This window comes from Porites lutea, chromosome 1, assembly GCF_958299795.1.
Source record: "Porites lutea chromosome 1, jaPorLute2.1, whole genome shotgun sequence".
In the NCBI taxonomy this organism is placed as follows: domain Eukaryota; kingdom Metazoa; phylum Cnidaria; class Anthozoa; order Scleractinia; family Poritidae; genus Porites; species Porites lutea.
This window is the reverse complement of record NC_133201.1, coordinates 57,359,050-57,384,440: the sequence shown is the minus strand read 5'-3', so window position 1 is coordinate 57,384,440 and position 25,391 is coordinate 57,359,050. Positions and strand designations below refer to the sequence as shown.

The window sequence follows — 25,391 nt, the reverse complement described above, 5'->3', positions numbered from 1 at the left end:
TCGTTTGGAGTAAAACCATCACTATGTTAAACAAAAAAAAACTTTGAAAGCATTACAAGTCGAATTTTGCGATCTAAGACCTGCCATTGAAAATCCGACATAAGGACCTAAAAGCATGGTGTGATTGGCAAAAAAACCTCCTTGACCCGGCTATTCGTGTGAAAAAAAAAAAACATTTAAAAAATATCTTGATTCACTTGAACGGGGCCAGAAACATTATGATAAATAAAAAGAGGGAAACTCATAACAAGGGTATACTGTAGGCTTGGAAATGGAGGGTTAGTTATGTCCTGGATTGCAGGTGTCCCTTCCGAAAAATGCAAAAGGGAACTTGAGACATTTAAAACAAACTGTGCTTCTTTTGAACTGTTTAATTTTTTCTTGTACTATTCTATGCCTTACACATGAAAATATTATATTTTCTTGTCGCCAATGTGGTTTTTCCAACCCACTCTTCCAGCGCTGAATTAAGAAGCTGAAGGCTTTGGTGGAGCTGTAGTAGGAGCGCCATTTTTCAGACAGATGGCGAGGTCCCTTACACACTTATACTTTTTGAAGCCACTGGTATTTGCAAGACACTCTTTGGCTTTCGCATAACACTGTTTCTGCAAACAAATGGATCCCAAGGTGTGCTCATAAATTACTAACTAATGACAAATATGTATATAAATAAATAACAATAAAAAACAGGGTATTTCTTTTAAGAGCGACGAGACGCCAAGCTTTAATTTAGGAAATGGTTGAAACTGAAAGGGTAAGTAACTACATAACTTTGTATGACAGTTTAGAAGTTTTAAGTGGACTATTAGGCCCTTTGTTCTGTATGTTTTATTACGAATATTTTGCTTTTTTGTCTCCTAAACTAAGTAAGAGTAAGTAATTAAAGAGTACTCATTAAATAGGATATAATTAAAATAAGTGGTGATACAAAATGTTTTAACTTACGACATAGGGAGGGACAAGGGCGTACATGCATGCTTTGTATTTTTTAAAGCAAACGTTCTTGTCTTCTCCAGTTCTTAAACAGCCGCGAAGATCCTTTTTGCATTGCTGAAAAAACGGAAAAATAACAACAACAACAACAACAACAACAAATGCTGGTACAATATTAATTATCAAGTTTACTGATGAATTCCAGTTGGCTTCATAGATGGGTCCAAAAGCCATTCGATAACAACTTCTTCATAGTCATTACTTTATTACAGCTCTGGTCGAGCTGGCCGTTTTTGAGTGGTATTTTTTAGGCATACATAATAAAGCTTTCGCAAAGCTTTCCTTTAATGTTTAAGTTTTCCCAGTTTTCCCAACTTAGACTCTATACCAGCTGCTCCTTTCATCCTCATTCTAACACCGTAATCAGATTCCTGTTTTTACCCCCGTTTTGTTTTTATTCCGCTTTTATTGTGAACCAAGAATTCAATTTAAAAAAAACGATTAAAACACCAACTCATAGGAGGCTAACCGTCAGTTCAGCTAAAATAGAAAATGGTGAACTCAGGAGCTATACTCTCAAATAATGAATGCCCAATCGCTTTCTTAAAATAAGCAATTGGTGACATATAATCAGCGGCTACGGTCACCAAATAAACAATTAATTAATTAACATTAATTTCAAAGACATAGAATCTGGCCAACAACTTGCTAACACGTCATTTTCGCCCAAATTGACACACGTAGTCAACTGGCAGGTAACAGGTAACAGGTCGCACTGAGTGCAGGTCACTTCTCTGTTGATAAATGACTGAGTAAATTGTTTCCTCCTATTTCCTATTTAGGATTGTGAACAGGGCTAGGAGACGTTTTTAGTATTGTTTATTTACCATAGCATGGTGTCCTGTACTATAACCTGCACTTGTGACCTGTGACCGGTAACTTGCGTTTTTTTGCCTGCCGGTAGTTAGCCTATTTATTAGGGACTCTCACAATTCCACCGCTGACATTCTGCATTTGGCTTGCATCTTCAACCTTCAGGGCAGCAATACTTGGGGCTGGAGTCGGTCCATTGAGAAAGCAGTATGCAAATGATGTACAGCACTTGAATTTCGCTGCTATATTATAGTCTGAGGCTGAGCTCCAACACTGTGCGACTTCCTTATTACAAGCTTGCTGCGGAGGACGAAAATTAGTTTAAAATAGTCAACATCAGGCTAAAGCAGCTAGTTTTCAATTACAGCTGTTTCAATTGTGATCGTTGGAAGGTGGAGCATGATCGTCTTGGTGATCATAGTCCTGAATAGGACTGTTGTAGCGTTTGGACAACCTACGTGGTAGTCATTTTCAGAGTCAACTGGGTTGTATCACCTCGGTTTGATGGTATTGAACTCTGTGTAATGGTCTCGTCTCAGAATATTGGACAACTCAACATCTCAACATGCTTTTAATCAGGCTGACGCAATACACACATATTAATCCTCCTTGTGTTCTACTACATCCAATAATAATTAGTACGCAGTGGCGGATCCAGACATTCATATAAGAGGGGGGTGGGGGGATGGGCATGATATATACATGTTCCTATCCTTATTGGTAACCTGTAGTAACTTCCTCCTTTATCGTATAGTTAAGAATACCAGTAAGTTATTTTTTATATACTTACTATAAATGAAGGTAATTCTTTGTTTAAGCAGGAGCCAAATCTACTGGTACACTCAAAGTTTCCAACTTGGTTCTCTTTAAAACAGTAATATAAGTCTATGGTACATTGCTAAAGAGAATGGAAAATAAAAATGGTTAGTTCATTCAATTAAACTTGTTGTCTTTGCTTATTGATTCCACGGATTTTCTAAAAACTTGTATAAATAGCCTTGAAGGAACAAGTAAGTAGCGTTCCTCTCAAAATTTCTTGTAAAAGCACAGCTCTACTTTTGGCTAACAGAAGCCCCCTTATCATTTATCATTTTCTCGTCTTTAGACAAAGAAAAACAAGGTATGAAAAAAAAAAATTGCATTAGGTGGCATGAGGGTCAAATTTCATGACTTAAGAGGGGCCGTAATGACAAATACACCATATATCGCCGAGCGATTCGCACTTTTGAACAATCGCTCTCTTTACAATGTAATAAACAACCGGAATACATATATCGCGTACAGTAAATACAAGAGTAAAAGTAAGTTACAGTAATTATTATAAAACTACTGGAATCTTTCCTTCGGTACATAAAACTCTTGTAAAATTGGCTATTAAACCGCCACAAATGCATTTTAAGTAAACTGCAGTCTAAAAGCAATTTAGTAAGATCCAACTAGTGGCCTATTATCAATGCTGCGTTCTGAATGGTTGAGCTACTACTAGGCTATATGTTATTGCCCACTAGTAGCGAAAAGCGCCGACCTTGAAAACCGAAACAATGGCGGCTGAATCGCGTTTTGCTAGCTTAAGTTGTTTTGTCTCGATATTTTACTAAAACAATTATTCTTTTCGCCCTCATGGGCTCTGAGTCAATAGCCTATGAGGCCTCGAGGAATAATTGTTAAATAAGAACAGGCTAAGCTAGTAGTAGGTCAATGAAATCGGAATGTCACACGGATTTTAATTTTGCCCGTGGCCGCATTAAGGGGGTAAAATTATAAAAGATTCTATAGTTTAAGTTTTTACCGCATCAACAAAAGTTTTTTTTTTTTTTTTTTTTTTAAAGAAAATGTATTGCCGTTTTGCTGGGCCGAAAAAAAGCGGTCTCAATAACGAGGTGACCGTATTACCGAGGTGGCCGTTAGGCGGGGTTCGACTGTAGGAATGGATAATATACTTACAACGGATTGTGGTCTGGGTGGTATTAGCTGCTTCATGCAGGTGACGTATTCCTTCGTACAAGTCCACCAGCCTTTCGTGTCATCATGAAACATGCAATCGTACAGGTCGATTTTGCATTGCTATGAAAACACGTTACGGTTACTTTTATCAGGCAAAACAGTATAAAAGTAATGAAGTTTTTATTTAAATAATTGTATTGTCTTAACCCTTCTCAAGCCGAGCTTTGTTAATTTGCTTTCTGTGACTGTCGGAGGGCCTTCGAAGGCCTTCGGAGGCCTCCGTCTATAACTTTAAAACCGGGCGCTCAAGATACGCCCACCGTTTGTTACAGCCAATAATGTACTCATCAATTCCAACACCTAGGTATTACTTGATTAACACAATGACAATTAATTTAACACCATATGACGTGGCATTGTTGGATTTTTTAGTAGAAACCAAAATTTCATTATTTTTCGTCCCCCTTAAAGTAACCATAAAGCGAAAAATAATTAATTAGTCATTACATTATAAGATCAAGAAGTTCATTAACGTAATTTTAAATCGTCTTTAACAATAGCAGTGATGCCACGATGACGTCATTTATTATTACCGGTAATGAACGAACTGGAAACATCATCGGTTGGTTTGAATAAACCACTGAGGAATAGGGAGCACCCTCCAAACGTCTGGCTTTTCCTAGCTTTTCAATGCATATTTTGCAAAAATTCAACTAAGATAACAACTGGAAACATCTGCCATCTTGGATCTGCTATTTTGAATTATCCCTTCCTCCTTAACCCATTCGCCCCTGAACCGCCCGTAACCGCCCGTGTGGATCCAGGTCCTTTCTACCATTTGTGAGGTCATCAGTTTTAACGGTCAAGGACAACTTTCTTCGCTAACTTGTGTAGAGTAAAGAGATCTTTCAAACCATACTAGAATGAGCACAATTCAGTCAAGGACACCGGAGAAAGAAGCAAAAAACCACGTGACATTGACCTGAAAATCTCCATGAAAATCTTGTTCCATTGCTCACCTACCTTTCCTCTCACCTAATCCTAAGATCCTAAAAGCTTTCCTAAAAACTCTTCCCACCAAAATGAAGCCTACTAAATGCCCAGCAAGAGAAAAAAAAATGAGGCAAGAAAAGCGAAAAAAGAAGGGAGGAGAGAAAGCGAAAAGTAAAAGTTAAGACTGCTGTGTCACTTTTAAACCCAATTTTGCTTTCCGCGCATGCCCGAACTTCGGAAGCTGATATTTTGCATCTGGATCAGAAGGCCGCGAAGTGTACGACCTGTAAACCGGTTTGTGGTAAGTTTTAGCTCTTTATAGCACGACAGTGGCCAGAAAACCACTCGACTAGCTTCAAAACGCGTTTTTCGGCAAAATTTCCAGGAGCGAATGGGTTAAACCCGTATAAATCAAGGTATTCGTAATAGAAAATTTCCTCTGTGTATAAAAGGACACAAACGAAGCAAACAAATCTGCAAGTTATACATACAATTCCGAGACAAATACAAACTACCCTATCTGCCATTTGGTCATTTTAAATTCATGGGGCTATATGATATAATGTTAAACTAAGGAGTTTGAGGCTAATTCTTAGGAGAAAGAAACACAGCGAACTAATAACATGAGGTTCTGATCTAAGGTAAAATCTATCACGTGCCTCGTCCATACTCAGGTACCTGAGGGGAAAAATCACTCAAGCCGCTATTCTTCCAATGGTAAAGGTTATTCACGTACATCAATGTTTTGAAGCCCACCACGTTTAGTCTAGACAACATGATAAATATTAGCCATTCAAAATTTGGCTCAAAAAAGGATAACAAAAAGTCGCATGGTTTTTGTTTCTCTGCTCTGCCCTACAAGTTGATGAGCAAGGCCGTATTCCCTACACAAAGGAAAGACCGCGCAGACATTTGCCCATGCGAGTGATATAGTTCACGCTTCACCTGTAATATTTCGGCCCTATGTTCTTAACATACGACTGTAAGTAAAATGTCCGACGAGAACAACAGCCATTCTGCATGATGAATAGTGTGAAAAGCAGGAAAAAAAGAAACAAGCAATAAAAATGAGCAATTAAATGTGTTCATTAATGAAGAAATAAAAAGAACTGTGTTGTAACCTACAAAATACGGGTGTCTTGGAGGTATTTCACCATCGTTGAGGACTAAGTCTTCAAAGTATTCCGATCGGATACCTGCCACTAGCGCAAAAAGAAAAACTGTTACGAAGTACTTCATCCTGGTTGCTTGCAAGTTTCTGCCACTTAATTCTTTAATTTGTGGTGGGAAACGCAAAAAGCAACCTTTTATAAGCTGGCTTTTGTGAGGTATCTCAAAGAAAAGAAAAGTACATTATAGTGAAAATGAAAGGTGTGATAACATACCACGTTTCGCGTTATTTACAAGAGCTGTACTGTTTTCATAAAATGTTTTGTTTTAATGAAGCTGGAAAAGCAAGCTTCCTGTTGAAATATGTTTTAAGGTTGTAGCATTACAATAGTTGTTTGCTAATGAACTATGTTATTGATAATAGAAAAAGAAAACCAATTTTGTAAATAAGTAACGCAGGGGTTTAAAGCCAGGCAAAGGTTGTATAATTTGTCAAAGGAAAAAGAAAAACCGCCGCAAAAATAATATCAAATAGTCAATCACCTGATTAAACAAAGCTAAATTCCATTTCATCATATTTTTGGCCCTTGCCCGGATTGACCTTATTTCACATTTATGATATGACCCGTACGGCCCCGCGGGTAATTTCGCTGAAAGTCCTGCGTGAGGGCCGTACACGTGAGACAAGTGATAGGGCCAGAGAAACGCGTAAGGAATATGTGAACGAAACGAGGCAAATATTGCCACGAACGCGTTTAAGTTTCCACTGAAAAAACGATAAATAAAATACTTTTGAGAACAATTATTTAGATAGCCTGTTTTCTCCCTTTGTGTTTTTTTTTATTCTATTTATAAAACGATTCTTTACTGGAGCAACCTTTTGGTTTTTCTCTTCTTAGAATACACCCCCACCCCCGTGCTGCTATTTTCATTTCACCTTTAGCTATAGGTTGGTTTTGAACTTGATTTGTTTTGTTTTGTTTTTTTTTTACTAATAGTAGTGCCGGTCGCTTTAACATCTCTTAAACCAAGTTCTAGAGAAAGTTTAGCCGGGGGATCTGAACCTCACGTACCTGTTAAGGCCATTGTGGCCTTTTTATTATAAACAGATGATTTCTTCACAAATATATTATTCTTTTAGGCAAGTAAGCACAAAAATTGATTATCACATTTTTGTCATCACAAGTAAAAAAAATAATAATGATAATAATTAACTAAATAATTAACTATCTGTAAAATAAGCCACATTCAGCAATTGTGCGGCTGTTATTGGCTGTAATGTATACACTTTGAGTATGGAACACTTTCTCCTTCTTCTTTCCTTTTTTTTGTAATTAGTTCTTTACTAATTGAAAAAAAAACAAAACAAAGAACAAAATTATAATGACATAAGGAAATCAGGTTTTGAAAACTCCATTAGCTTCTAGAATTGGAAAAGACGAACGGTTCTCTAATGTTAACTCTGTATTAGTCGTTTGGACATGTGTAGTAAATACTTGTACCAGTGCAAAAAGCATGCTTGATACATTAAATAGTTTTGGTAGTTCCTTTCTGAATACAAAGAACTTTGCAACACGGCAATGTCTCCTTTCTACTAACTATATTCTTTGTGCGGGGTAAAAGAAGAATAGTTAATACCCCCGTGGGCTTTTAACAACACCTTCCGTAAACGAGCTAGGGCCTGGTGATTAATCCGGCTATTCTTTGTTTGCAATCACGTGACAAGGCGGCCATTTGCGCGAACACTTTACATGAAAATGGAGTTTAGTGTCCAAGAAGGGGGAAATGATTTTGTTCTTGATCCACAACATGACCGCTATGACGTCACGTGCAAGCCCGCGATTGAAGATCCTTCTCCCCCTAGGGACAAACATCACTACAATAACAACAAATATCAGGACGTCCTTTAAGCCTTTCATTCGACCGCTGTTTGTTACATTGTTGCTTTTCCCTCTTGTAATAGAACATTCATTCATCTTCAGCCTAACCAAAAAGGGGAAATTAATAAATAAATAAAGGGAACTGTTTATATAAGCTTCTGACTGTAAGGCGATTGGCAAAAAGAAGGCCATTCTCCAGGCAACCTATCCTTTTCATTTTTCCTTCTACTTCCTTATGCAAAGATTGCATTCCTTCCCTTTTCATTGGCGAAAGAGACGATTATGGTTTTTCTGTATTCAATAAGATCATGACAGGACACTTGGACACAAGGGAAAAAGTTGGAGAAAGCCTAATGCAGCTTCACTGCCGTGTCTGCCCAACCCACCCCTATGACACGGTACCCAATAAAATAAAGACAGAATTATTCATCATGTTTGACTTTATTCAGCTTTCAATCTCATTGAAATTAACGAAAGATTTATACTTAAAATTTTAAGGGCAACCTCTCCTTCTAATACAAGGGATATCACGATGTAGGAGGAGCCAGAGTGGGCGCGCCATTACTGATACAGATAGCAAATTCTTTTCCGCACGTCAATTTGTCCTTCAGTCCGCTAGCGTTGTTATAGCATTGTTTAGCTTTATCCTTGCACTGGATCTGAAAGCAAAAGATATATGTCAGCGTTCTTTCTTTAAATATTGGCTAAGCAATTCCTATGATACTCTTCTATGAATAGTGTAAAAGGTCAATCTTGCCACAGATATTAAACAATACGACCATTTATCATCCTTGCATCAAAATTAGATAGAACTGTTGGGAGATTTTGGCCCTGAATTAATACGGATATCCCTTTATTTAGGTCATTTATTTACTTTTTATTTACTATTACTATTATTATTATTATTATTATTATTATTATTATTATTATTATTAATCGGCTTTAACCTACCACATATGGAGGAATCAGTGCAACCATGCAGTCTCCAAGTTTTTTGAAGCAGATCTTGGGATTCTTGCCTTTTTCTTCTTTAAGACATTTACCAAAATCGCCCTTACATTTCTAACAAAATATACAAGCAAACAAACTAGTCAAAGCAAGTTACAGTAAATTTAGGTGGTATTAGCTTTATCGTTCGTGGTTTACAGATGAATGGGATTTTTTTTATAAATGCTCCGATTTTAAACAAATAATGTAATATAATTGTGAAAATTGAACCACATGTTTTTTTCCACCACAAGTCGCTCAAAAAAATTCCACCCGTTCTTCTGACACTTTCTGCGAGTCAGTTAACGTTTTTGTTTATGATTTTTTTGCGAGTACTGTATTAAGGCCTCTTATAGTGAATTCCACTGTTATTTACGCGTTTTGTTAGTAGTTGTTTTAATGCAGTGCATTTGAAGGTTTTTCTATGTCATTGGTGTCACTGTATCATTATTTGCTTGAAATGAAATCTATCCTGATACAAACATTGACAACTAGAAAAATCATAAGTAAAGTATAGACTCACAGCAGCATCACTTAAGTCATTCGATTGATCCTCCTCCTCAATTGCATCAAAAACAGTTGCACTGGGAGCAGCAGTTGGTCCGTTAAGAAAGCAATATGCGAAAGACGTGCAGCACTTAAATCTGTCCATATAACCTGTTACTGAGTTCCAGCACTGCTGCACTTCACTGTTGCAGGCTTGCTGTCAAGAGAATATAATTATACAGAATAATAAGTGGTTAATTTTGAAATTCTGGTAAATTATAAGTTAGTTTCTGGATCTGAGGTTCGTAAAGCAATGAAGTCGATGCTGTTCAGTGTGGCACTGTGATCAATTTTATTTTACTAAAAGAGCATACATACTATATATGACGGCAGCTCTTGGTTTAAGCAGGAACCAAATGTCTTCACACAGGCGAAGTTGCCAACTTCGTTCTTTGTGAAGCATTCATACAAGTCCTTTACACATTGCTAAAATAAGCAGAGGTATACACAGTTAGTCAAAATATGACTATGAAAAAAAAAGAAAAAAAAACTGGAAATCTCATTACAAGAAGTATTCACTTTGCAAGTTAAATTCAAAATTCTCTGCAACAGCTTTCACAAAATGAAGAAGAAAAAAAAAAGCAGAAACTACGAGGGGGAAAGAGGAAGGGCCTTTAATTTGAAGCACCCAGCCTTACGAAGAGGTATGCTACCTTATTTGAATAAAGTGGTTTCTAGTCACTTTTTTGGCTATCCGCAAACGTGAATTTGTAACGTGTGACCATGTTTCCCCTTTACACGTCTTTTAATTTTCAACACTTCTAAAAGTTTTACCCATTAGAAATGTCTTGGACTGTTTTCAACTGCTCGTTCCCTATTTTTATATCTTAACTTGAATCCGACGTTTACCGTTTGCCATAACAGTGACTCTATCGACTACATTTGTACTACACATTAACTTGACTTACTACAGATGGTGGCATTGGTGGTAAGGTTGGGATAAGTTGCTCCATACATGTCATGTATTCTTTCAAGCACTCCATTGTCCCTTTGTCTGGAGTGTTCATGCAGTCATACAGGTCAATTTTGCATTGCTGATGATCATAAGTCAGATCATGAATAATTATAATCAACAAATAAACGAATTTATGAGCAACTGAACGTGTAAAACATGTGCCTTTGTCCGCAGTATCTCATGTGGACGCTAATTGACACTGTAGACGTTTAGAACCGATCTACAGCAAAATGGCAAGTTAACCGGTTCCGGCAATATTTCCCTTCAGACATGAATGCTCATGGGGGGTGGCTTCTTCGAAAACAGCTCTCCCTAAAGTTAACCATGACCCCAAGCAGTTACCCCCAAAAATTGTTTCGTTCGACTATATACCGCTAAAAGACACTGCAGTTACTCTAATGGCAGTCTTTTTACCCTCTAAAAGGTACGATGAACAAAACTCATCATTTTTATATGGCAATGCCCCTTGGGGTTAAGATTGTCGTTTAAAAATGGCTATATCATCAAAAGCATTTTCCTCTACCTTAAATTTTCACTAAAAAGAAGTCGTTTCAATTTATCGCATATATAATGTTGAAAACTTTTCATCAAGTTCATCGGTGAACATGAACCTCGTCGAAGTTTTTGTAATTAATTGCCTCGGAACACTGCTGAACAAGATGTATCTTCGTAAAAGTTCTACTTCTTCGATACAAAACCAAATCATTAGATTGGCATTAATTAGAATCGAATCAGTTTACCGGCTTAAGACTGAGATTAAGGATACGCTCTCCTAGCACTCCCTCAAAGCTGTCTCAAGAAGACTAATATCGGGTTAAACTAAACATCACTGCCGAATTTTTTAATGGTCTATTGGTTTGATATGTCGTGTCACGTTTAAGCTTCATTTCTTTTATTGGATCATTCAATTGCGCTAATTTCCTTGTCCACTTGAAATGCAACTCGTACAAAAATACATTTTCAGTATGACTGTTAAGCGATAAAAACGGCAAAAATATATGATAACACTTACCACATAGGGATGTCTATCGGGTTCTGCATAAATGACTGCTATTAAAGCAAGGAAAACTAGAACGATACGCTTCATTGTCGGGGGCTAACTGACTTTTTTTTTCTTGATTTCAATAGTAACCTTGAGGTGCCGTTTTACAGTGAAACTTATATATCGCTGTCTTTTGTTTTCTACTCAAAGGATATCTTTCTCTTTACCCAAATGAACAAATTTCATAAAAATGTATTTCACACCTTTTTAGGGTGGCATTTGTTCAGGATTTCAGTCGGTTCTCACCTAAATTAAAAGTGGCGAAATAAAACAACCTGCCGTCCGTCTCTCATTTGATGCCAGTCTGACTTTTAAAGACTCATCTATTTTCTGTTCGCTTTGACGTAAAATCTCAGGCTACCTCTGGTTTACCCTGGGTGCCATGGTCTTTATAATGCGCGTTTAATTTTCAGTCCGGTTTCGGTCAAATCTTAATTCTAACAGGCCGAAAACCTGTCGGCCTGAGCCGAACCCAAAGAGGAAAAATATCTTTAGTACCCAGTGTACTTCTTGCTCGTACCCCTAAGATTTTAAGTACCAAAGATTACTTATTTTTTAATATTATGGCCTTGTTGAAGGCAATAAGGCAAGCATCATCCACGAATGCTATTAACTGAACCTATCACAAAACGTTATTTATTTAGCTGTGATACTTTGGATAAATTTACATTGTGAAATTGGTAATGGGAATGTGTGGAATAACTACTGTTAACTATAAAAACCACCCAAAGATATCGTTGTAAAAGAAGATAATGCAGATAAAAATTTTTAGCATTGGGGTACAAAACGTGGATTATTCATTCAAGGAGATGGACATCTTATTATCCCTATCCTTCAATGCTTACTGTGTCAAACACATCTTATTCTAAAATACCGCAGAATTTAGTTATTCATTCGTCTTCATGATAATTATCCCTTATACGTTGTTTAAGGGTAGATATTCTTTTAATTTCCACAGATTTAGCCGAGGCAAAGTGGGCTAATACACATAAATATAAAAGAAAAAAGTAATATTGCCACCCTGAAGTATACTTCTTCTGAGAATCTAGAATTACAATGTGCTGATAGTTTATCAGAACTATGATATTAGAAATTATATAACATCTCAAGATACATGAAACCCTTAAAAGCTTTATCTTGGGGCACAGTCGTTGTGTGAATCATGAAGGCTCGCTACTCTTTAACATTAAAATACAATTTTAGGAAAAAGGGTTGAGGCTGGAAAAACAAGTCGTGAAGGTAAATAAAATCTACTGCATAACAATACTTGTTTGTTGAAGTTGTGAAAATATATTTATTCACCTTAGCTGCAGTTAATTGTTCCAAAGCAAAATAAACGTCAACACCATTTCTTTCTTTCTTTTTTTTTTTTGTTCTTTGGTGTTGTTTTCTTTGCTGAAACAGATTCAACAATCAGAAATAACCAGCAGCCTCTCTGAGCGAGGAAGGTTCTTTTAAAGCAGATGAACCTTAAGGTGTTTTCAAAAACTAGAAATCGAATTACAGACCGCGAAGAATACGGAGAAAAAGATATAAAACAAAAAAGATAAACTAAGAAAAGCAAATATTTTGTTATGCATTTAGGATTAAGAGTTAAACCCGGATATTATTGCGTCTTATTGTCTTATTTCAGTTTTTTTGCTTTTAGTTTTCTGGTGTTGAAGTCATTTATGCAATTTCCAACATGTGACTCATTTCAGTAAGAGGTGACCCTGTACCTGAACTCTCTTCGTTTCTCTTTATGAGAGCTTCGCGGTGAAAGATGGTCCTTATCATGAAGTTAAGAGTGCGTTCGATTTGAAGTAATCAGGAACTTCTAAGTAGACCCAAACGTTAATTGAGATTCCTGTTCACAAAAATTAAAAAAATATATATATATTTTTTCATTTACAGTGACTCCATGAGTAAATAATCCACTTTACTACGTGGGTGCAGAGGAGGATCGAATAGTATCCCATGATGCATTTTTCCGGAAGCATCACGCAACATCGCAGTCATAGCAGATTCCATCTTGAAATAAGGTCGTTTTCTCGTCGGCTTTTTTCTCACTCGATTTCCAGTAAAAGTAAAAAAAATACATTATTTCGTTATTTGACATGATTTCTCCTATTTGCAATGGCTTAAGAGCAAAGTTTCCACTTAGAAACATTTATTTTCACGGTTTCAATTAGTCTTTCCATCACAAAGTGTTCAGTGACCGACAACCAGGTCATGAATATTCAAGATTTTTTGGAATATATGTTGAAATCTTACAAATGTGGACCTCACGCCAGCAAAATGAAGTCCTGAATATTGTACAGGCCAAGAAGTACCCAGAAGTACCCACATTTTGAAGACTTTTTTGTCGACCAAAGATGGCTGAAATTTCGAATCTTTCATCACATTTCAACGCCATGTGTCATAATATATGTGTAAAGCCTGATGAAGGCTACAATCTGTTGAGCGCTTTTGAGAGCGCTTTATGCCGAAGCAATCACTTTGTATTTTCAAAGAGGTTATTTTTAAAAGGAATTTGACTATAAATATTTTAATTCGAAGAAGGAGCGGTGTATAACGGGTGTGTTTCAGTGTGAAAAGAACCCAAAGAAAGGTACCACGCAGCATGCAAGCCGGCACAACGTAAACTGAAGCCTGCTCAGAATTTGAAAAAGAAACATCATGCAGAAACTTTATTTATTCAAAAGAACAGATCAGTATTTTGGCCAGGAAATTTCCTTGAAGATTGCTTGAGTCAGTACCCGGTAGACTGTGCTTCAGAGAATTGTCTGTCGCATCAGAGGTTAAATTTTATTTGTAACTGCCATTGTCGGTAAACTTCAGCTCCTTTGAGCGCGATGCTGTAATAAATTCTCCTTTGGCCTGGGTTCTCCTAGTGAACCTAGCGAAGCTTATCAATTGCGAGTCTTATAATTTGTGTTTACAGTGCGACCGAGCGCGGCACAAGTAGTTCTCGACAGATCAGTGAAATACATGTAAAACCCTTGTCAGTCAAAGCAACGCTGAAATTCTCCTTTAAAGCACAGTGAATATAAGCCAACTCGATAATCTCAAAAACAGAAGCTGCTGAACCGAAACATGTTTGGAAACCATCCACATCGAGCACCGCGATCGACGTTCACTTCGTGCGTGCTGAAGATTACTGATCATGATGTGTCACGTACGCAGTGATAATATAACATGAATCGAGGTGCATCATGGGATACTATTCGATCGTCGTCTGACGTGGGTGCATCGACTCTGCTTCCCCCGGTCGTTTGTGTCCACCATAAAATTCCATTTTACTCAAGGGGGTTTAAGGCCTCGGTCAAAGGTGTCGTTCTGAGAATACTATTTCTCGGTAGGAGACCTAAAACAAAATGAATTTTTCCTAAATAGTAAATCTTGAGGTTTTCTCGTATCTTGACATTTAATGATGGTATGTAACATGTGGTACCCTGATGACCTCTGCATAAGTTGAATCTCATTTAACTGCAATGATCTTCTTTACATTTATTAGATACTCTCGATACATCAGTGTGCAATTTACGCCTTTTTTCAGATCACTGACCTGTATAATTATTATATTAGAATCAGTTTCCGTTGCCTGTTTAGGTTAAGTGAAATCTAACTTAACATAATTATTGTTACTATTATAATAACTATTATTATTACTGATTATTATTACACTTACTACCTTATTCGTACTTAATTTCGCGATTTTCGCGATTGTAAAAATTCAAATGGCGAAATTAAAGCCTCGCGAATAAAAATCCTCTCGAAATTTACACACGCGAAGTTAAATACCATGGGTGATGGTAAGAAATTTGAATCACAAAAAACTTGATAAACATGATCAACAAAGAAGAATCGCCATCAAACAGTACTGGTATAATAAGTCAAACGATTTGAGAAACAATCCCAAGGCGTTTTTCAAAACTTTCAAGCCATTTTTGGGTTCTAAGAGCTGCACTGAAAGAAACGACATCCACTTAAAAATAAACGGCAGTATGATAACGGATCAACAACAAGTGGCTGAGGAATTGGTTGAGCATTTTGCTACCTTGGCCGATGGCATTGGCGGTACAGCGATTGAAAGAAAGTCAATAGAGGACTTTAGAGACCATCCTTGTGTTTAGAGGATACAATATGAAAATAGGAATTCCACTCAGACCATTGAAATCGAACAGGTTACACAGGGTCAAGTCCTTGCAGCTCTCGTTTCGCTGAACATAAACAAAGCCACCGGCACTGATGGAATTCCTTCAAAGGCTTTAAAAACAGGTGCTAATGAATTATCCGCTCCACTAACCACCTTGTTCAATTCTTGTATTAACAAGAATGCATGGCCTAGTGAATGGAAATATGGGCATTGGGCCCCAGTATACAAAAAGGATGACAGAAATGCAAAGGGAAACTACCGGCCCATAACTCTCTTACCATGTGTAAGTAAAGTTCTTGAGAAGTTGGTTGGAGCGCAGATCAACTCTGGCTTTGGTAATCGCATTTACCAAAACTCATCCGCTTATCGCAAAGCTCACAGCTGCGAAAAAACATTGATCAATTTAGTAGAAGATTGGAGACTAGCGAGGGATCGAAGACAGATTGTGAGCATACTTTTAACTGACAGGTCAAAGGCATTTGACTCGTTACACCCACCACTACTTCTGAACAAGCTTGAAGCGTACGGTTTTCAGGAAAGCGCTATTCAACTTTTAAACAGCTATTTAAATGAACGGAAATATCAAGAAAAGATCGGCCGTCATGTTAGTTCGAGCCGATTCGTGAGTCGCGGCTGTCCTCAGGGTTCAGCGCTTGGCCCGTTGTTATGGAATTTTTTCCAGAATGACCTAGCCTACTGCCTAACAGCGAACTTGTCTATGTATGCTGACGGCCATCAAATTTACCACGCAGGAGCAGACCAGGCAGCTGTGACTTCCCAGTTAAAGGATAGTGCCAACTTAGCAACAACGTGGTATGATTCTAACTTATTGGCGGGAAACCTCAAAAAGTACCAAGTTTTGAACTTGGGCTTCACTCAAAATGACAGCAATATTTGTGTGAATGATGTTGTAATTGAAACTAAAGATAATATCATACTTCTAAGAGTAATGTTAGATTCTAGGCTAAATTTCTCTGAGCATATAATATCTATCTGTAAAAAAGCCAGCCAGAGAATTGGTGTTCTAATGAGACTACGTAATCTAATTCCTATGAAATCTAAGTTAATATCATTCAAAAGCGTGATATTACCATTCCTCACCTACTGTCACCTAGTGTGGCATTTTTGCAAAGCGAGTGACACTCGAAAGCTTGAAAGACTACAAGAAAGAGGACTTAGAGCGGTTTTCAAGGATAATAATTCTAGTTCTGAACAACTATTAGAGAAGGCAGACCTGCCCACACTACTAAATAGTCGCTTACAGGATCTGTGCATCCTTATGTAAAAAGTAAAGTATAAACTGTGCCCTGCATATATAAGTAACATCTTTAAAGAACCAAATAGTAATTACAATCTGAGGCAAGCAGATTTCTCTATACCTAGGTATGAGACAGTCACCTACGGCAAGCACTCTATTAGATATCTAGGGCCTAGGCTATGGACAAAACTACCCAAGAGTATTAGGGACGCCACAACCCTAATGTCGTTTAAAAGCAAGATACGCCAACTCAATATAAGTGAACTTTTAGATGATGGCTGCGCGGGCTGTAGCCTTTGTTCATTTTGACTTTTGTATATTTTTACTATAAATCTCGTAATTAGATAACTATAGCTATTTTATCTACTACTGCATATAGTTTTTACTTTGTATATTCTCTCCTAATTGGTGTCCCCAGATTAGTAAGGGATTCTTTTTTCCCTGGCTAGACGGCTTTGACACTTTAATAAAGTTTCTATCTATCTATCTATCTATCTATCTATCTATCTATCTATCTATCTATCTATCTATCTATCTATCTATCTATCTATCTATCTATCTATCTATCTATCTATCTATCGACGTAAATAATAAATTTTTCCCTGGTAAGCTCCATTTTGCATCTTGTGTGATCAATAAAGGTAATTTGCAAAGATTTCACATGAATATATCGATCAGAAAATCTAACTACTCATCTTCATCTGAAGATGATTTGACTGTTGATAGAGAAGCAAAAAAGTTTATAAAAGACCAATTCACGTTTTGGTACTCGGCGCAAATTCAAAGTCAACTAGATTCAGGGGTGGTCCTCGATGATGTTGATGTTGACCTGCGACTCTCCGTTCTCAAACCAATTCATGCAACTTGGATCGTTAGCATGTACAACCATTTGTCTAGCTCTGAAGGCAGACAGTCAATTGCAAAAGGATGGAAGAAGGCTGGCGTAACTGATGTTGTTAATGGCTCAAAGAAACTTCCACCAGAAGATCTCTTTGAAGACCTGGATGTTTAGGAACATTGCGGGCTCTAGGACAATATGTACACCTTAACTTGTTCCAGTTTGTTTAGAAAGGTTGTAGTTCACACATTTTTTGAAAATAAAATGACGTTGACAACGCTTTCGCGAAATTTAATGATCTTTTATCATTTCCCCCCATCGAAATCGCGAAAATCGCGAAATTAAGTACGAATAAGGTATTATTATTATCATCATTTTTTGATAGATGTTATTTAATTTCGTCGAAGCATGACATTTTTCCCTGTTTGTTGGCCATGGAAAAAGTTGAAACTTTTGTTTGGTTCTGCTCTACCTCACCACTAACACAAACTCATTCAGGTCTCCCGTCTTCATTCAACAGTTAATTCACATGATTGAGCCTTCACGACTTACTGATGCCATTTTGTTCCTTTTGTGGGGTAAAAATGACTTAACAACGGTCTGAAATCATTTAAATTCTATTAAATCCAACAAACTAGGGCAGCCACTCAAAGTCAAATTCTTCATACCAGTTTTCTTCCTATCCAAGATCACGTACAAGTCCATAAATCAGTTAACTTTAAATTCAGACCGATCTCCTAACGAAACCCCAGAACAAGAACCAATCCTATGTACTTCACAGACGATTTCATGGATAAACGAGTACTGAGTACGCCACTTTCCAAAAAGGGACCTAAGCTTTATTGGTTTATAAAAGCAAAATTGCAGGATAAATGAAAATTCTTAAAATGCGGCGCCTGCGTTTTTTCGCAATCAATCTGTTCTATAGTCATTTGTTAATTAGTTTTTTTTAGCCGCTGAAAAGTATTAAAAGCAAAGCACTTAAGACGGAATCCATCAAGAAATTGAGTAAATTTAATTTTCGGTGGACAAAAACCTTGTGCCCGAATAATCTGAACCACATCGCATCCTTTTTCACATTCACCAAGAGCTATAGTAATAATTAGCTAGCTGTAATAACACCGAACACAAGACAATTTATCATGGGGGCCTGAGAAATTTCACAGGCATAATGTAAAAACGCATGTAAAATGTCATGCGTAAGATTTCATTTTGGTCCACTTTGTAAAATTAGAAATTTATTTTCTCAGGCTTCCATACGAAATTTTCTTTGGTGTTAACAGAGGACTAAATACATCTATGGCTCTTGAAAAAAGTTAAAATGAATGCAATACTTTGCTTTAAATTATTCTAGTAGAAGGTTTTTGTCCACTGAATATTAAAATTACTCAATTTCCTGATGGATTCCGTCTTATCCTTTTAATTTGTCGTCACAGTGTACACTCAACAGCTCAGAAGTCCGTTTCCGAGTTGCCTCAAGCCTCTACTTTAAAGCGAGGCTAAGTGGGAAACTATTTTCACAACAAAGGCCTTGCACGTAGCCTCGTTTTGAAAGTGAGAGTTTTTGGAACTCAGAAGTGGCCTATTGTAGTCCATTGCCAAGCACGAAATACCACACCAAAATAGAGTATCAATTAATGCTCAAAAGTTTTTATTTCACTATTTCACTACCATACATGAAATTTATCACGTTATGCATAACAATATTTATCAGCTGGATCCATAACAGGCACGTAGTTTCTTCATACATTCATCTCTTCCAAGAGCCTGGTAACATCCATTGTTTTTGTAAATTTTTCTGCATTCTGCCTGTAAAGTAAAGTTTAAACTTAATTTAAAATATTCAAGAACTTACGAATATGTATTCCTAGCCCGAGTTTTGATAACGTTATCGCCAAATCAGGGACCTTTTGCGTCCAAGAGTTTTTTTCGGTGAAAAGCTCTCCTAAGTAGCTATTATAAAAACTAAGAGAACAGCCATTGTTTTTTCCTCTTCTCCTCCTTTCCTTCCGGCTCCTCGCTCTTGTTTTTTCTCCTATCTTTTTCCTTCGTTACTATGATTTTGTAACTTCGTGGGCTTAAGAAACCTACTTTTTGACGCCTTTTCGCTCAAATTTCGCTGCAAATTTCGTTTGGTTACTTTTGGTTTTCAAAAAATCGGCTAGATCACATAACAAAGGTCATGCTCTAACATCGGTCATGCTCTAAACGTGTTACATATTACTCTGCGTCAGTCGAACGGGCAAAAAAATAATAACAATCAAAAGCCGTAGGATTATCCTATTCATTACGTGGTAATTTCCAGTGGTGGATTATTTTAAGGGGTTGTTTTTGAGGCTTGCTCCCCCTTGACCCCCCCGTTATATCTTAGGTACTGAATGAGCGGGTCCCTCACTTACGGATCTCACTCCGCCACAACTTGAGATCAGGCTCTATTTTCGTTTCGCTTTGTAAACAACATTCCGGCGGGTAGCGGGAACACGTAAGAGAGAATGTATGAGAACTGCTAAAACTGGGCCTGATCTCAGGTTAACTCCGATTAAGATTCCTGTACTGCCGAAGTCAAGAATAAATTGGCTTTCTACTGTCTAAGCGAAGTGACATGTTATGCAAACGTTAGTTAAATGGAGATAGTAAAACGTAAAAAAATTGTAGTGTTAGCACGCATCTTTCAAAGACAACGAACACAAAACAAAAGAAGAAAATGAAATAATAAAAAATGAGACGATCATCTTTGTAGTGTCTTTTTACACATCATTTTCCAAAAAAGAAGGTCCTTGGGTGATTGGAACGGAGATAAAATTTACAGGCACGACCTTTTGCAGCTGTTTGCTACTTCCTTGCCGCATGGAGCACAAAAAAAAGCCTGCAGCCAAGAAACAAACAAACAAAATGCAAAGAATACAACAGTGAGGATATTTCCCTCAAATACTTACCGTGTATTTATTCTGGCATTTATAGAATCCCAGAAAGCAGGCTTTTTGAGGCTTCCATTCTGAACCAGCTTCTTGTACGCATTGATTATAAGTTTCGAGGCAGTGCTGGCCAGAAAGATAATAACAACAGCAAAGAAACAATTATTGTAAACAAAAAATGCCGAATTTTTGTCCAGCACCACGCTTATGAGAACCATAGAACAAAAAGGTTTGGATAAGGACTGGTTCACGATGCCCAGTTACAGGGGCTATGTCTCGAAATATATTCAAGTAATACCAAAAACTGCCCTAAAAACACAATGGAATCAAAGAAAACTCTGAACCAGTGGTTCCGCTTTGGGTAAAACTTCAACTATGAGTAAATGACTTTGAGATTCGCTCGCGAGGATGGAAAACAGATTGCAACTTGAAAAAGTGGGCCAAAGTTTTCGAGTTAAATTCTTAAGTTACTTAAAAAGGCTAAAAAATGACCATTAGTTGGAAAAATTTCGGAAATCTTTCTTTTAGAGTTCCTAGTAGAAAAAAGATTACTGATAATACTTGGTTATTATTTCAGCTCAGTGACCAAAAAACTTGAAGCACTATATGGCATTCTCTACTTTGAGGTGCTTCTATACTTTTATTGTACACCACCACAATACTTACAACTCCCCCTTCTTAGTCTATATCTTTCCACTCTTTGGTCTGATAGGAACTCTAAGGTAAAAAAAAATGTTTACCTTAAAAGGATGTTTTGATGGAGATGGTGGACTTGTTGGTTTTGGCGGCAGCGTCGGTTCTTGGCCTAATGCAAGGCTAAGACGAGAATCAGATACATTTTCATATTTAATTTTAAGCTTAGGATCTGCTTTTTACGATGGAAAACTCAGGTTTGTGTGCGGATTTTTGTACATAGCTTTTCATGACTATTTACCAATCTTAAAGCAGTTTGATTAATCTGTAATTAAAAATTGCGATAAAAAGCGACAGCTTGTCTGGTTAAAACAGTTGTATCAATGAAATTTCGCCTTACGTCTGCTATGAAAAATATGAGATTTGAGCAGCAGCATCCGTCTAGTTTGCTTTTTTGGTGAGAAAATAGTTGTTCTTCTTTTTTTAATGTTTATTTTTAACTGGGGATCTTATGATTTTTGATAGAAACGAAATATCTGCTGCTGGTGATGAGCAACTGACTTGGCCTGATATCAAGTGGTCTCATGAAAAGAACGGCACATTTTTCATTCTTTTTCTATGCTACGGGGAAGGAAAACAAAAACAAACACTCGCACAAAAGATTGTATTCATCATTTTATCATTTTATTCGGGATTGGTCGAGCGATTCCCTAAGATTCGTCAGCTGCAGTGATCACCAAATAAGTGTTTAGTCAAGCTATATTTTGTTCAAAGGGGGAATGGTAGCATTACCTTCCTTGTCTGTACTGCTTGACATCCAGGGCAGAGTATCTGCGCTTGATTTCAAATTATATTTGCTTGTAAAATTACTCAGCTTTGCAGCCATAATCTTCTGTTAATACCATTATGGTATGGAGCAACAGTCGAAAGTCCGCTTCGGCCCACGATAAAAAAAAAAAGAAAAAACGTCTTATCCTTTTGCCTTTATAAAGTACTATCAGATGAAAAGAGAGCTTCCCATTTAAGGTTTGTCAATGACTCATATGGTCACAGGGAACCCAAGCTCAAGCTCAAGCTATGAGTCATTAGAGATGATATTGCGAAATACCGTTCATTCTATAAGAGTTTATTTTGGGGATGTCTACGATATGCTTTAGAAAATATAAATGCAGGGCTGTCAATAAGGGTCGGTAGCGGGCCAAAACCGCCGGCTAGTTTCATCTTCTTCTACCATAACTGCCGACAAAAATAAGCACCACCGAATAAAATGTATTGTAAAGCATCTGTTTCCCAGTTTTGAATGACTTTGAACGCATATTCAGGTTTAGATCTGTGAAACGTTCGAACCGTACAATGTCCCGGAACCCCTGGGACATTTCGACGGCATTGTTCCCAGTCTTGCGTCTTGTGTGTAATCGGACGAAACAACATGGTGTCCATGGAAGAAAATAACTCTTGAAAATCCCTGGAAACGCCATTTCCGAGACTCTAATTTTCAAAATGTTCCAAGATGCCCCGGCCCTCAAAAACTTGTGCCTTTGGTGCGAGTTCCAAAGCCGCCTACTATTCATTATTAGCCTGCTACCTAAAAACTTTTTGACAGCCATGTAAATATAATAGAATTATAAATAAAAACACTTTATCTTACTTCTATTGGGTATTACTTGCTACGGGCATCTGTGCCCCTACGTCAATCCCGATTCAAGGCGATTTGGGTGAGATAATTTTAGCTCTCTTGGTTTTTCCCCTCTTTAACTAGATACCTTCAAGGTATTGGTCACGACTTTGAAACCTTTCAGGACATAAGAGGTTAATTTGTTGGACTGAATACTACCCCAGTATCCGTTTATCAGTATGTCAGTTTTTGCGAGTGTCAAATGAAGCTTTCTACATTTTGAGGAGACGCGAAAAAACTTCAAGTCGAATCTCGTACTCGAAATCGTCATCGGCCTCGAATCTAAAGGTCTCTATTATGAGTTGACATAGTGAGCTGCTCATCAAACCATAAGCCTAGGTTTCTAGCTACTGTAACAGGACAAACATCAGTCGACCCAACCCTAATGCAATTGATGTTAACCTTTGCCAGCTGCTGCCTAGTACCTATAATTAAAAATTCTGTTTTATCATCGTTTAACATCAGCATCCGCAGATCGATTAGGGCTGAATGATACATACAACTGTGTATCGTCAACTGTGTATCATCAAAATATCATTCTTACCTTTAAGTAAGGCCGTGTCCGTGCTGTGTTGCCGTTTATACGCCAATTAAAGCAGAGGGGTACTGCCTTGTATGAGCTATATAGGTATGTGCCGCCCCATCGGGTAGTGTTTTTGCCTAAAAACGGGTACAATCTGCCCTTTTTGGTCTGGAATCGGGTATGGATTTTGAGGGAACTACGGGAGTGTTTAAAAGTATTTATCGTTTCAATTCTAAATAAGAGAAAGATATATGAGAATTCGGAATGCATTTGAAGAATTTTTTTTGTTTGCGCTCTAATCTAAGTAATGATGAAATAATTTCTGCCTAAAGGTTAGGTCTGAAAAAGGATACTTATTTAGAGGTCTGGTCTGAAAACGGGTGTGGAAAATAACATTTTTTGGTCTGAAATAGGGTTAGGATTTGGAGAACAGGTCGGCACACCCCCAACAAGGATTCACAGGAGTACCCCCCGGGGGTTGAGTCCGGTCCGAGGCCTTAACTTGTTTAAGCGGGCTCCTGGTTTAAGTTAATTTTGCAGTTAACAACCGTTTGTCAAAACACCTCACCGGGACCAGTTGTTCACAGCATGATGAGATATCTCATAATTTATGGCAGAGAAGCAGTTCTATAGTGTAACAAATGCATCGACACGCCCTAGACAGTTCCTTTCCAGTTACTGGGAGACCCCTTTCCGGAACTGAGTTTCTTAACGAAACCTCGGCTTCCCACTCCCAAGGCAGAACTGATCTTAGAACGAGAAGTCGAAAGACTATCTTTATATTTTGGCTGATTAGATCTCTTTTCTAGAGATCCAACGTTTACAACTAGCAGGATCTTTGTCCACGGTTTTTGCAGTTAATTTAATCCTTTTTTAACTGATCTTAACTGCTTTGCAGTCACCGCAATTAAATGTAAAGGTTTGAAAACCGTTTTTTTTCCTTTATCTCCGTGGTTATTTGCTCCGAAGTCCAAACTCCCGTTATTTCGAACTCCCGATAATTCGAACTTGAAGGTTCAAGTTATCGGGAGTCGACTCAACCCTGCCCCAACTCCCAGCGTCTTCTGGAGAAGACCCTAGGGACGAAGTTGATTCATCCCGCCAAATTCTTCATCCGGCGGTCACTTATTAAGCTATGCAACCGCGCCTTGCCGACCTCAGATCAGCGAACCGTCTTAACATTGGTCTCAACATGATCACGTTCGTTTAATTTCTTTAACACTGTGAGACAGATACATTCCTCAAAGAGAAAACGACAGTGTTGTGATCACTGTAATCAGCACGTTTACGTCTGGATTTCTAATGAACACAAACAGAGGAAGACAGTCGATTTAACCGATGCAATCCGTAAGCTAGACGGCACATTTTACTTCTTATTACATGGTTGAGTCTGTTTTCGCCATGCGATTGGTCAATTTGCGGTCCGTAACTCACTATACGGACCAAAATTTTTAAAGAAAATGCTCATTTCGGAGGTCTAAATCTCTTTACCTCGGAAAAAATGTTTAAATAAAGTGTCAATGTCTTCATCTGACCGCTGGTCTGCTGCATTAGGCCGGTTTCCTTTCCCGATGGATTTCAGCTGCTTTTGTTTCTTCTTTAAAATATCTTGCACTTCGTGAAATTCCTTGTCGTTAAGCACGGAGAATCCATAGTTATTTTTGCGAAGATGCCGGTCGATGCTTTGGATAAACGCTCTGAGGGACGAGGGTTCGTATTCTTCACCATTTTTCTTTCGCACAGCAAGAACAAATTTTTTGATGATTTCTTGCAGTTCCACGGGCGTAATATCTCCAATTTCCCTTTTCTCGTCACAGGCGTCAAAATATTCTTTGAAAACTTTTATGTCGTAAAAGGTTCTCTTCTTCGTGTTCTCGTTTTCACGTTTTTCTGCAAACTCTTTAACTTCTTCGTCGCTGATGGACGCAAACCTGTTCGCCATGCTTTTATTCTAAACAACAAACGCGACGCGAGAAACCAATTCAACAAAAGCAAAAGGCGGGAATCGTGACGTCATTGAACGATACGACACTCACAAAGGTGACATACGGAAAATACGCCACTCGGGTCCCGGATGAAGTGGCGTATGGAATCTACGAGTGGTTTAGTTCCCAGTAAAACACTCTTCTCCATATAATAAAAGCGGGT

The 25,391-nt window shown here is 37.7% G+C and overlaps 3 protein-coding genes and 1 long non-coding RNA gene across 6 annotated transcripts; all 4 read right to left on the bottom strand.

Moving 5' to 3' along the window:
- Positions 1-467: 467 nt before the first annotated feature.
- Positions 468-6,009, bottom strand: LOC140932695 (uncharacterized). Its single transcript, XM_073382210.1, has 6 exons — positions 5,869-6,009; positions 3,751-3,870; positions 2,597-2,704; positions 1,924-2,106; positions 946-1,050; positions 468-605 (listed from the first exon to the last, which is right to left on the bottom strand). Exons 1-6 carry the CDS (start codon positions 5,980-5,982, stop codon positions 468-470), a joined length of 768 nt encoding a protein of 255 aa, XP_073238311.1. The 5' UTR covers positions 5,983-6,009.
- Positions 6,010-8,220: 2,211 nt separating this feature from the next.
- On the bottom strand, positions 8,221-13,047 carry LOC140940374 (uncharacterized). 3 transcript variants are annotated; one of them, XM_073389349.1, is made up of 6 exons: positions 12,982-13,047; positions 10,175-10,300; positions 9,585-9,692; positions 9,244-9,423; positions 8,685-8,795; positions 8,221-8,392 (listed from the first exon to the last, which is right to left on the bottom strand). In XM_073389349.1, the coding sequence occupies exons 2-6, from the start codon at positions 10,271-10,273 to the stop codon at positions 8,261-8,263; spliced, it is 630 nt and encodes a 209-aa protein (XP_073245450.1). In that variant the 5' UTR covers positions 10,274-10,300; positions 12,982-13,047; the 3' UTR covers positions 8,221-8,260. The 3 variants fall into 3 exon arrangements, with proteins under 3 accessions (XP_073245450.1, XP_073245441.1, XP_073245433.1); XM_073389340.1 differs by lacking the exon at positions 12,982-13,047 and adding an exon at positions 11,510-11,688; XM_073389332.1 differs by lacking the exon at positions 12,982-13,047 and adding an exon at positions 11,234-11,501.
- Positions 13,048-19,131: 6,084 nt separating this feature from the next.
- Positions 19,132-21,235, bottom strand: LOC140940369 (uncharacterized). Its single transcript, XR_012166341.1, has 3 exons — positions 21,153-21,235; positions 20,434-20,538; positions 19,132-19,306 (listed from the first exon to the last, which is right to left on the bottom strand). It is a non-coding gene; the product is annotated as an uncharacterized lncRNA (long non-coding RNA).
- A 3,249-nt stretch (positions 21,236-24,484) lies between these two features.
- LOC140932674 (uncharacterized) lies at positions 24,485-25,185 on the bottom strand. The gene is made up of 2 exons (XM_073382194.1): positions 24,779-25,185; positions 24,485-24,542 (listed from the first exon to the last, which is right to left on the bottom strand). Exons 1-2 carry the CDS (start codon positions 25,183-25,185, stop codon positions 24,485-24,487), a joined length of 465 nt encoding a protein of 154 aa, XP_073238295.1.
- Positions 25,186-25,391: the final 206 nt, after the last annotated feature.

Coding starts and splice junctions, on each gene's coding strand:
- LOC140940374 (XM_073389332.1), bottom strand. CDS start 11,308: ATGAAGCGTATCGTTCTAGTTTTCCTTGCTTTAATAGCAGTCATTTAT. Junction 9,424..9,584: donor AAGAGCTGCCGTCATATATA/GTATGTATGCTC, acceptor TTCTCTTGACAG/CAAGCCTGCAACAGTGAAGT. Junction 8,393..8,684: donor CACTGATTCCTCCATATGTG/GTAGGTTAAAGC, acceptor TTTTGCTTTCAG/ATCCAGTGCAAGGATAAAGC.
- LOC140932674 (XM_073382194.1), bottom strand. CDS start 25,185: ATGGCGAACAGGTTTGCGTCCATCAGCGACGAAGAAGTTAAAGAGTTT. Junction 24,543..24,778: donor CCTAATGCAGCAGACCAGCG/GTCAGATGAAGA, acceptor TGTGTTCATTAG/AAATCCAGACGTAAACGTGC.
- LOC140932695 (XM_073382210.1), bottom strand. CDS start 5,982: ATGAAGTACTTCGTAACAGTTTTTCTTTTTGCGCTAGTGGCAGGTATC. Junction 1,051..1,923: donor AGAATGTCAGCGGTGGAATT/GTGAGAGTCCCT, acceptor CCGTTTTTTCAG/CAATGCAAAAAGGATCTTCG. Junction 606..945: donor CCCTTGTCCCTCCCTATGTC/GTAAGTTAAAAC, acceptor ATTTGTTTGCAG/AAACAGTGTTATGCGAAAGC.